At 41.4% G+C, this 12,569-nt stretch overlaps 1 protein-coding gene across 1 annotated transcript; it reads right to left on the bottom strand.

The window, feature by feature from the left end:
* Window positions 1-9,348: 9,348 nt before the first annotated feature.
* LOC138907337 (uncharacterized) lies at window positions 9,349-11,480 on the bottom strand. Its single transcript, XM_070197934.1, has 3 exons — window positions 11,359-11,480; window positions 10,827-11,198; window positions 9,349-9,706 (listed from the first exon to the last, which is right to left on the bottom strand). The coding sequence occupies exons 1-3, from the start codon at window positions 11,478-11,480 to the stop codon at window positions 9,349-9,351; spliced, it is 852 nt and encodes a 283-aa protein (XP_070054035.1).
* Between the last annotated feature and the right edge of the window lie 1,089 nt (window positions 11,481-12,569).

The raw sequence follows: 12,569 nt of genomic DNA on the forward strand, positions 1-12,569 counted from the left end.
CAAGACACACAAATCTAATGACAGTATCCTGATCTCCTAGAGCTCACATTAACATCAATTGCACGGCATGATCACAGGCCTCCGGTCCAAGAATATCATACATGAGCAGTCAAATAAGTACACATTTATATGATAATGGAATAAGATTCTCATGCTCCTGGATTGGTATAAATAACACGCCATAGTGTAAGCACGTGCAAAGTCTGCTACCACACTTCAAATCGGCAAGTTAACGCAGAAATAGTAACTACCTCATTTATTTAGGGGATTAGCCTCTTTGTAATCTCAAGTGTAGCCCAGATAGTTCTCAACAAAGGTACGAACACAAGAAACGTTGTAACTTTACGCTTAACAGTCAATCCTAGGCATATCATAGCCTAAGTATTCTTCCGAGTATGAATACTTGCCCCGATGCCCGCACATTGGCTCGAACCTCACATATATGCACACTCTTAGCGTGTAGCTATCACAAATAATTAATGCAACTAGTGCCTCCACTATGTTAAAATAATATACTCACCTCAAACAGGTCGCAACCCGAAATAATATACTTCTGAGAACTCCCAGTCTCCAAATTCATCGAACACATGAATCACCGTAACTGATCCCAACTCCAACACTAGAATGACTAACACATATTCCATTCACGATCATCCCATGAGGATTACTTCTATAATTCTCCCGTGTCACATAGCAATATCTGAATATCAGCAGTCGATCAACCGGATGAGTACCTCAATACCGACAAACATCCGTAAGTCAGAACACAATGCGCCTTCTGAAATGCGCACCTTTCTCAGGAATTATCGAGCAATTATCACATTCATATAAATATTTAATATTGACAATTCTGTCCAAAATTCGTGATCTTCCCTTCAGGACTAAACTGCCACCTTGCACATGTAAATCCTAATGCACAACACACCACATCTATTATGCCATCATGTGACAAGCACAAGAATCCCATTATCAACTCCGAGTCACTAGCAAATTACATACTCGATTAGTTAGAAACCTTTCATTTGCTCTCATCCAGGAGGAAATCACAATACACAACACGTTTCCCGCACCGATAGAAATTATCCGGTTCAAACCATGGTAGAATCCATCAAGAACACTTTGAAATCCATTTGCACATAATCAAGCTATTAGAACTAAATTCCTTTAACTCGACCAAACCATGCAGGTCACCAAAACCCAAGAATATTGCCACCAAAATATTTGTAGAGCCTCAACACATCATAATTACCCAAAGTTCACTACGAGACATCCTAACATAAAACGACACCGTCCCAAGACCCATAAGCCACTGTATTCTTCTTAAGCGCTCCCGTAAGTACCACAACCGAAACACCCACTATGAGAATACCTTATGTGAATTTAAAATTTTTCTTTTACCTTTCTTATAATGGAATGTAGAATCCATATTCATACAGAATTACTGCAAGTCCAGATACAATCACATGCAAATCTCAGATTTTATCCATACACCAGTCCGGGGAAATTCTAAATTATTATACATAAGTCTCGAACCTATTAGAACTTTCTCGAGAGTCACCCACTTTGCTCAAACCCCAAATTGCACTGCCCGAACGGGCCGAAAGAAACATGTCTCATTAGTACAACAATACTCAAAGAAGTAACCCCGCTATAATACCACCGATCAAATTCATACTCTGTGTGCACTGCATTCTTCAGAACTAACTCATCCCATAATTTTTATATACTCATAAAGTGCAATATAACCCGTATGCAGGGAATTTCCTTACTCGGTTCATCCTCGATCTCAGCCTTTGCAAGTCATAACTAACCTACAAGTATGCCTCAAATTAAAACTAATATTTAACACATAACCATGAAATCAAATCGCTAATAGCAGGCTCCCCCACTTGGCTCAAAGCCATATAACAAAACATTCCATAACTCACAATACACATACTTTATTACTGCCATAATACTGTAGTTAGTTTAACGAAAATTCTTCTCAAGCTCATGCAACACCAATCATAAAATACCTAAATCATCCGCTAAGCTCGCATTTATTCTCTTGACAGTCAAGTCAACTTTCTCAACCAGGTTCAAATTCAGATCTCAACACATACATCCTACTGGTAGAAAAGAAATTCTCCGCTCAACATTATAATGAACACACCCAAGTAGATTACTCCGCAGGAGATAACTCACATGCTTAGCCTCAAATTCGCATCTTGTTAAACCTTTTTGCAGCCACAATTACTACGCAATCACTTAATCTTCATGAGTCCAAACACATTAACAAGACAAGAGAAATCTACTTCGTTCCACAATTAAACAACATGAAAGATCCTTCAACACATTCATACTCGAGACTATACGTTAAATCAATACAGACGCCAAGCACCCAATAGCCCATTAACACTTCTCATCACATTCAAACCATCTTAACACATCCTGCAATCACATCATCCTCATCATATAGCCATTCGACTGCTCATCGAGCCACAAATTTCCACTCATAGGGACACTACCGGTCGCATAAGTCCAAACGCACAAGTTCTCATAACCGAAACTACGGAGCTTAAGCTGCGGCCGAAACCTGGCCTGAAGTCCTCCAGACTGGCCCATTACCAAAACACAGAATACCTGGCCTGAAGTTCCAATTCATTCCAAAACCTCACTGGACCCGAACCAATTACCCCGACAAGTCATATAACAATTGTAAAGCACAAATTGAGTAGTAAATGAGGGAACAAGACTGTAATACTCAAAACGATCGGCCGGGTCATTACACAATGACCCTTGTCACATTAGCAGTCCTCTTCCAACGAACTCAAACTTGAATAACTTTATGATAAAGTTACTGTCTTGTAGGAACATTGTTGCGGCCAAACGCACACGTAAGTATACGTAGTCATCAAGTAATAAAATGACTAAAAGTCAGATGTCAAATCCACGAGGACTTGTGATTAACTATTAACCAAATTAGACTATCCTAATTATCTAAACAAGAATTAAACCTAGAAGTATTTGATTCCGATCTAATTAAAATAAAGAAAAACAAATAGTGAACTTTGAACAAAAAGAAGAGCAGATTTTTATGTTATCAATGTGATGAAAACGATCTAGGGTTATGAGCTATCTAACATTCCTTTTGTATTCTTCAGTTGAATTGACTAACTAATTTATCTAGTTTATTGGTTAACAAGGTTAATATTGCTTATAAAAATTTATCAAGTTCTTACTCGCGTATTCACGTTAACTTAATGACTATATGTCTATAAAATTAAGACAAACAAGAATGCATTTACAATTCCTGTATTTCAACCAAGCAAGACAATTAGGTATATTTCTATCCTAGTTGCGAATCCGTTCCCTGATGCCCAGGTTCAAGAACTTGCTCTATTTAATCCTATATGCAATCTAGAATTCCCACTTTCGAGTTCAACTCTAGACTCGTAGATAGTATTTCACCGTTAGCTACGCAGCAAAATAATTAAGAACATGATTAAATAAACAAACCAATATGATAAAATCAAAATCGTCAATTTAAACTTCAAACGTCAACATTCATGTAGCACCCATAACCCCAGAACGAGAAGAACTGGCCACTCATGTTCATGACAATACTCAAAATATTATTTTTAAATATGAAAGTTATGCATACTAGATGAAGGATGGAAGAATCGATGTATTCTTTGCTCCCGTGTCATGACCCGAAATGCCCACCTTCGGGACCGTGATGGCGCCTAACATTTCACTTGCTAGGCAGGCCAATACTAAAATAATCTTATCCATTTTAAACAAATAAAAGTAAATGGAAGTCAATTACTGAAATAAAATGCGGAAGACCATAACAACTGAATCATCCAAATACATCCCCGAATCTGGTGTCACAAGTGAACGAGCTACTAGAATAATACAAACAATGGTCTGAATAAAATTCAAGCTGTTTGATAGATAAAACAAAACTAAGATAAAGTAGAAGAGGACTTCAGAACTGCGTACGCTGTGCAGTTATCAAGTCTCCTCTAGGTAGCTAAATCCGAGCAAGTCTATGGTACGCAGCTGGGACCAACTCCAAAGTCTGCACAAGAAGTGCAGAGTGTAGTATGGGTACAACCGACCCCATGTACTCCGTAAGTGTCCATCCTAACCTCGACAAAGTAGTGACGAGGCTATAACAAGATACTAACTTAAACAACCTATGCAAGTATATACATATACGAAGCAATATTGAACACAATAATTAACAAATTTTACAAAATTTGGGAGGGAACATGTGAAGGGAAATGGTATAAAAATTTTAGCCAGGGAAGTGTCATGTAGCAGCCAAATAATTCACCAACAATAAACTAGGTAGCTGAAATAATAAAATGTCACGACACCACCCTTCGTGCTTTTATTCTCATCCTTCCCATGAAATGATAAATAAATAATATGAATGGTACGACATCACCCTTCATGCTTCAACTCTCTTTCTTGTCATAGTATGATTGTCACGATCCAAAATCCTAACCTATCGTGATGGCGCCTAACGTGGTATTAGGCAAGCCCATTTCTCACAAATATTTCCAACACTTTTAACAAGAATGAATTTAAAGCAGTTTTAGTAGTAAAAGTTCTCATAATCGGGATAGAAAACCCAAAACATAATGCGGAATTCCTAACTATCGGGGTGTCACAGAGTACATGAGCATCTATACCTCACAAGTCTGGAAAACACGGTCTATAATAGTCTGAGACCAAATACCATAATCAAGAAGATAAGGAAGGAGAGAAAAGGTCTGCGAAACATAATCAGCTACCTCAGAATCTCTGGATAATCAATTGTGCGAAGAAATCAACACCCACTATGTCCGGGAACACAAGGATCTGCACACGAAGTGCAGAGTTTAGTATGAGTACAACCAACTCAGCAAGTAACAATACTAAATAAAGAACTGAAAGTAGTGACGAGCTACACAGCTGAGTCCGATTACAGTAATTTCCAACGTAATAAGGCAGGCATGCTTTCAAGTTCAACATTTAAGGCCAAAAAAGTAATTTCATGTCATGTTCAACTGAAACATAAGATAATATCTCTCAGAAATTTTCAAAACAATGATATATGACAGCTGAAGTGCCACAATAATGAAATCAAATACATTCTCTCAGGACCACAGTCCCTCAGCCCTTCCACTAGATCAACACTCAGCACTCACACTCAGTAGGTACCTGCACTCACTGGGGGTGTGTACAGACTCCGGAGGGGCTCCTTCAGCCCAAGCGCTATAATCTGCACGGACAACTCACGTGCTGCACGGACAACTCACGTGCTATAGTATCAATATCTGGATCTGCATGGACAACTCACGTGCTGCACGGACAACTCACGTGCTATAATATAATACCTGGATCCGCACGGACAACTCACGTGCTATACTATAATATCTAGATCCGCACGAATAACTCACGTGCTATAGTATAATATCTTACAATCAGTCCCTCGCCCTCACTCAATCATAAATCTCTCCAGTCTCTCGGGCTCTCAATAATCATGAAAAATCAGCCCAAACAACAATGATACAATGCATCAATAATGAACAATAGAGACTGAGATAAAATAAATAAGTAAACTGTGACTGAGTAAAAAATAAGAATTTAGCAGATAATTCAACATGTACACGACCTCTATGGGTCCCTACAGTGCCAACACATAATCTAAACATGATTTGTGGTTCAATTTCTCTACTACATGGAGAATGTACAAATAACAACATATTATTCAACTACATAGTTCCATGGAATTTGACCAAGTCACAAGTCCTACGGTGCACGCCCACACGCCCGTTACCTAGCATGTACGTCACCTCAAAACCGATCACGTAATACATAATCCGGGATTTCATACCCTCAAAACCAAATTTAGAACTGTTACTTACCTAAAACCGTAAAATTCTTTATTCTGCTATGCCCTTGTATCACGAATCGGCCTCCGAATTCCTCGAATCTAGTCACGATTAATTCGATTCAGTCAATACACATTATTGGAATTAATTCCATAAGAAAATACTATTTTTCCAATAAAATCCGAAATTTAACTCAAAAATCGTCCGTGGAGCCCACGTCTCGGAACCCGACAAAAGTTACAAAATATGAACGCTCATTCAACCACGAGTCCAACCATACCAAATTTACCAAATTCCAACCTCAACTCGACCTCCAAATCTCAAATTCTTATTTTGAAATCCCTAGACCCAAATCTTCTAATTTTACCTCAAAAATATGTAATCTAGTCTAAATACTCAATGATAATCCAATATTATTGACTAACAATGATCACAAGTGACTTACCTCAAGTTTCCCGTGAATTCCCTCTTAATATCGCCCCAAAACCGTGCTTGAAAGTCCAAAAATGAGAAAAACTCTCGGACCCTTCGTTTATATTTCGCCTAGGCATTTTTCGCATCTGCGATGCACTTAGCCGCATTTGCGGTCTTGCAAATGCGAGGACCTTCACGCTTCTGAGGTCTAGGGCACTTCTGTTGATAGCAATCCGCTTCTACGGACTCACTTTTGCGAAGAAGTTGTCTGCTTCTGCGATGAGGCTTGTCCCTTCCCTTTTCCGCTTCTGCGATCGCGAAGAAGCAGATGCGACTCCGCTTTTGCGGTAAGGAGTGAACATCTGCGGCCACTGCCCTTCCTAATACAGGCCACATCTGCGACCATTTTGTCGCTTTTGTGGTCGTGCACCTGTGACCATTTCCATCGCAGGGGCGATTGCAATAGAACTGGAAAAATTCCAGAATTGCTCCAAGTCCAAATTTGGTCCGTTTAACCATACAAAACTTACCCGAGGTCCCCAAGACCTCAACCAAATACACCAATTAGTCTTAAAACATCATATGAACTTAGTCGAAGCCTCAAATCATATCAAACAATGCTAAAACCAGGAATCATACCCCAATTCAAGCTTGATGAAACTAAGAACTTTCAACTTCTACTATCAACACCGAAACCTATCAAATCAAGTGCGATTGACCTAAAATTTTGTACACAAGTCATAAATGACATAACAGACCTATTCTAATTTTCAGAATCGGATTCCGACCCCGATATCAAAAAGTCTACTCCCCGGTCAAACTTTCAAACTTAAATTTCTATTTTTGCCATTTCAAGCCTAATTTAGCTACGGGCTTCCAAATAATTTTCCGGACACGTTCCTAAGTCCAAAATCACCATACAAAGCTATTAGAATCATCGAAACTCTATTCTAGGGTCGTTTACACATAAGTCAACATCCAGTAACTATTTCAACTTAAGCTTTAAACCTTGGCACTAAGTGTTCCAATTCATTCCAAAACCTCACCGGACCCGAACCAATCAACCTGGAAAGTCAAATAACAACTGTAAAGCATAAATTGAGTAGTAAATGGGGGAACAAGGTTGTAATACGCAGAAAGACCGGTCATGTCGTTACATTCTCCCCCTTTTAAACAAACGTTCATCCTCGAACGGGTTTAGAATTATACCTGGAGTCTCAAATAGGTGTGGATATTTTCTCCGCATATCCCATTCAGTATCCCAAGTAGCTTCTCCGACTGGTGTGCCTCTCCACTGCACTTTCACTGAAGCTATGTTATTTGATCTCAACTTTCAGACCTACAGGTCTAAAATGGCCACCGGCTCCACATCATAAGTCAAATTACAATCCACCTGCACTGTGCTGAAATTCAAAACATGAGACGGATCCTCGACATACTTCCAGAGCATAGATACATGAACCTCTGGATGAACACCCGATAGACTAGGTGGCGAAGCAAGTTCATAAGCCACCTCTCTAATCTTCTTAAGTATTTCAAATGGCCCAATATACCTAGGACTCAACCTGCCCTTCTTCCCGAATCTCAACACACCCTTCATGGGTGAAATCTTGAGCAGAAACTTCTCCCCAACCATGTAAGAAACATCATGGACCTTCATGTCGGCAAAACTCTTCAATCTAGACTGCGTCGTGCGAAGTCGCTCCTGAATCAATTTAACCTTCTCCAAAGCATCCTGAACCAAGTTAGTACCCAATAGCCTAGTCTCACCCGGTTCAAACCAACCCACCAGAGACCGACACTGTCTTCCATATAAAGCCTCATACGGAGCCATCTGAATGCTTGATTGGTAGCTATTATTGTAAGCAAACTCTGCTAGTGGCAGAAATTGATCCCAAGAATCCCCAAAATCAATGACACAAGCGCGTAGCATATCCTCCAGTATCTGAATAGTGCAATCGGACTGTCCGTCTGTCTGAGGGTGAAATATTGTACTCAGCTGAACCTGTATACCTAATTCTTAATGCACTGGTCTCCAAAACTGTGTGCCCCGATCTGAAATGATGGACACTGGCACACCGTGTAGGCGAACAACCTCACAGATATAAATCTCAGCCAACCGCTTCGAAAAATCAGTAGTACCAACTGGAATAAAATGTGCGAACTTGGTCAACCAATCTACAATCACCCAAACAACATCAAACTTCCTCAAAGTCTGTGAGAGACTAACTACGGAGTCTATGGTAATACACTCCCACTTCCATTCCGGAATTTCAAGTTTCTAAAGCAATCTGCCTGGTCTCTGATGCTCGTATTTCAGCTGTTGATAATTTAAACACCGAGCTACAAACCCAACTATATCTTTCTTTATTTTTATCGACCAATAGTGTTGTCTCAAGTCCTGATACATCTTTGCGGTACCCGGATGAATTGAATACCGTGAACTGTGGGCTTCTTCAAGAATCAATTCATGCAGCCCATCTACATTTGGCACACAAATATGACCCTGCATCCTCAATACCCTATCATCCCCAATAGTAACATCTCTGGCATCACCGTGATGAACCTTGTCCTTAAGGACAAGAAAATGGGGATCATCATACTGACACTCTCTGATGCGATCATATAAAGAAGACCGAGAAACTACATAAGCTAGAACCCGATTGGGCTCTGAAACATCTAATCTCATGAACTGATTAGCCAAGGTATGAACATCGACTGCAAAATGACTTTCACCAATAGGAATGAATGCAAGGCTACCCATACTCACTGCCTTTCTACTCAAGGCATCAGCCACCACATTGGCCTTTCCAAGATGATACAGAATAGTGATATCATAGTCATTTAGCAGCTCTAACCATCTCCGCTGCCTCAAATTTAGATCCTTCTGTTTGAATAAGTGCTGAAGACTCTGATGATATGTGAATACCTCACAAAACACACCATAGATATAGTGCCTCCAAATCTTCAATGTATAAAAAATGGCTGCCAATTCTTAATCACGAACAAGGTAGTTCTTTTCATGTGGCTTCAACTGAAGCGAAGCATAAACAATCACTCTACCTTCCTACATTAAGACATACCCAATACCAATCCGAGAAGCATCAAAATACAATGTATAAGAACCAGAAGCTGAAGGCAAAACTAGAACTGGAGCTGTGATCAAGGCAGTCTTAAACTTCTGAAAGCTCTTTTCACACTCATCCGACCACCTGAATAAAGCACCTTTATGGGTCAATTTAGTCAAAGGCGATGCAATAGATGAGAAGACCTCCACAAAACTACGATAATAACCAACCAAGCCAAGAAAACTCTGAATCTCAGTAGCTGAAGATGGCCAGTGCCAACTCTGAACTGTCTCTATTTTTTTCGGATCCACCGTGATCCCTTCACTGGGCACTATATGTCCCAAGAGTGCCACCGAACTAAGCCAGAACTCACACTTAGAGAATTTGGAATAAAGCTTCTCTTCCCCCAGCCTCTGTAGTACAATACTCAAATGTTGTGCATGTCCCCCTGGCTACGTGAGTACACTAAGATATCATCAATAATTACTACGACAAATAAATCAAGATACGGGTGGAATACACTATTCATCAAGTGCATGAATGCTGCTGGGGCATTGCTCAACCCAAAAGATATCACGAGAAATTCATAGTGACCATAGCGGTTCATGAATGCCGTCTTTAGAATATCCGAGTCCCGAATTTTTAACTGGTGATACCCGGATCTCAAATCAATTTTGGAGAATATCCTCGGTCCCTGAAGTTGGTAAAATAAATAATCAATACGTGGCAAAGGATACTTGTTCTTGATTGTAACTTTGTTCAACTGCCTGTAAGTGATGCACATCCACATAATATCATCTTTCTTTTTCACAAATAGAACTGGTGCACCCCAAGGTTACACACTCGGCCTAATAAACCCCTCATCAAGGAGTTCCTGAAGTTGCTCTTTCAATTCTTTCAGCTCAGCTGGTGCCATACGATACAGAGGAATGGAAATGGGCTGAGTACCCGACACCAAGTTAATACCAAAATCAATATCCCTGTCGGGTGGCATACCCGACAGGTCTGCAGGAAATACATTCGGAAAGTCTCGCACAATAAAAGATCAACTCTAGTCTCCAATCCCCCAATAGTTACCACACACGACCAATACACACGTTCCACAGTAATAGTATCACCTACGGGCATAGATACACGAACAGGTGAAACTAAGGGCTCACAGGGCATATCCAGATAATGAGTAAAGTACGATGATATATACAAATAAATAGAACCAGGGTCAAATAATATAGAAGCTTCCTTATGGCACACTAAGACAATACCTGTCATCACTACATCTGAAGCAATAATATCCGGCCTGGCAGGAAAAGTATAGAATTGGGCATGACCACCACCTGATCGGCCTCCCCCTCTTGGGCGACCCCTAACCGACTGACCCCCACCCCGAGATGGCTGGGCAGGTGGCAAAGTAACTGGTGCTAAAGTCATAGTCTGACTCTTTTGCTACACTGGATCTCCCGGGCAATGAGGACATTACCTCCACATATGCCCTAACTCGTGGCACTCAAAGCAACTCCCCAGTACTGGTGGTGGTGTAGACTGAATCGGGCCCCGAGAACCAGAATAGATGCTAGAAGCACCCGGTGCAAATGAACCCTGAACTGAAGGGGCACGCGACGAACTCTGTGCTGGAAGGGCACCGAGAGATGGCTGACCCTGATGAGAACTGTATGAACCATGGCTGGGTGATGCACCACGGTGAACTGGATGACTCGTCTGAGCATTTATGTAAGAACGACCCATGCCGCGGTAAAACTGACCCCCTGAAAGAATACCGCTAAAACCACCCGGTCCGCGAGGCCTCTTGGCCTCCCTCTCTCCACGCTCCTGACTACGGACCATCTCTAATCTGCCGAGCAATGTCAACCACCTCATCAAAAGTAGAACCAAATACTCTCTCCCTAGTCTTAAGTAACCGCAACTGATATGTGGGGCCATCAATGAACCTCCTAATACTCTCCCTATCAGTGGGTACCAACCAAACTGCGTGACGAGCCAACTAAGAAAACCTTATCTCGTACTGCGTCACAGACATGCCATCTTGACGTAACTGCTCAACTATCTGCGCAGCTCCTCTCTGCAAGACTACGGTATAATCTTCTCCAAAAAGAGAACGGAGAACTCCTTCCATGTAAGTGGTGTTGCACCGATCGACCCGTGCCTTTCATAAGCCTCTCACGATCTGAAGGCAGCCCCAGAAAACTAAAAAGTAGTGAACGAAACCCCACTGGTCTCCAGAATACCTGTTGTCCGAAGCATCCACTGGCACTTATCCAGAAAACTCTGAGCATCCTCTGACGCAACACCGCTAAATGATGGAGGTCGAAGCCTCCCAAATCTCTCAAGTCTCCTCTGCTCATCATCTGCCATAACGGGGACTACCGGGGTCTGAGCAGTTGATACCGGCTAGGCTGGTAGTGCCCAAGGTATATAAAGTCCCTAAACTACCTGCTCTGGAGTACGGGCAATAGGGGTATGAGTACCTCCCCGGCCTGAGCCGAAACAACCCGAGCAAGGCCAGTGCAAACTGTCAATATCTGTGCTAGAGCCTCCTAAAGTCCTGGAATCACAATAGGCACAACTGGTGCCTGAGCTGGTCCCGCCGGCTCAACTATATCTGGAATCTTCTCCTAAGTTGGAGCAACTAGCGGTGCTACAGGTGCTTCTCTAACTGCTGTACAAGCTACACCTTGACCTCTACCTCGGCCCCGGCCTCTACCACGGCCCCGGCCTCTCGCGGCCTTAATTGGTGGCACTGGTGGCTGACCGTCTGATTCGGTAGTACGTGTTCTCACCATATGTGAGAGAACAGAATAACAGAAATTTAGTTTCCAGAATCAACAAATTCGCACGACAGAATACAAGAAAGTGAAGTTTTCCTAAGGGTTCGACAGTCTCTCGAATATAAGTACAAATATCTTCGTGCTGATCCGCAAGACTCTACTAAACCCTGCTTATGACTCATGAGACCTATGTAACCAAGGCTTTGATACCAACTTTTCATGACCCAAAATACTAACCTGTCGTGATGGCGACTAACGTGGTACTAGGCAAGCCAATTTCTCACAAATATTTCCAATACTTTTAACAAGAATGAATTTAAAGCAGTTTTAGTAGTAAAAGTTCTCATAACTAGGATAGAAAACCCAAAACATAATGTGGAATTCCCAACTATCGGGGTGTCACAGAGTACATGAGCATCTATAACACACAAGTCTGG

The sequence above is a fragment of the Nicotiana tomentosiformis genome, chromosome 3, assembly GCF_000390325.3.
Source record: "Nicotiana tomentosiformis chromosome 3, ASM39032v3, whole genome shotgun sequence".
In the NCBI taxonomy this organism is placed as follows: Eukaryota; Viridiplantae; Streptophyta; class Magnoliopsida; order Solanales; family Solanaceae; genus Nicotiana; species Nicotiana tomentosiformis.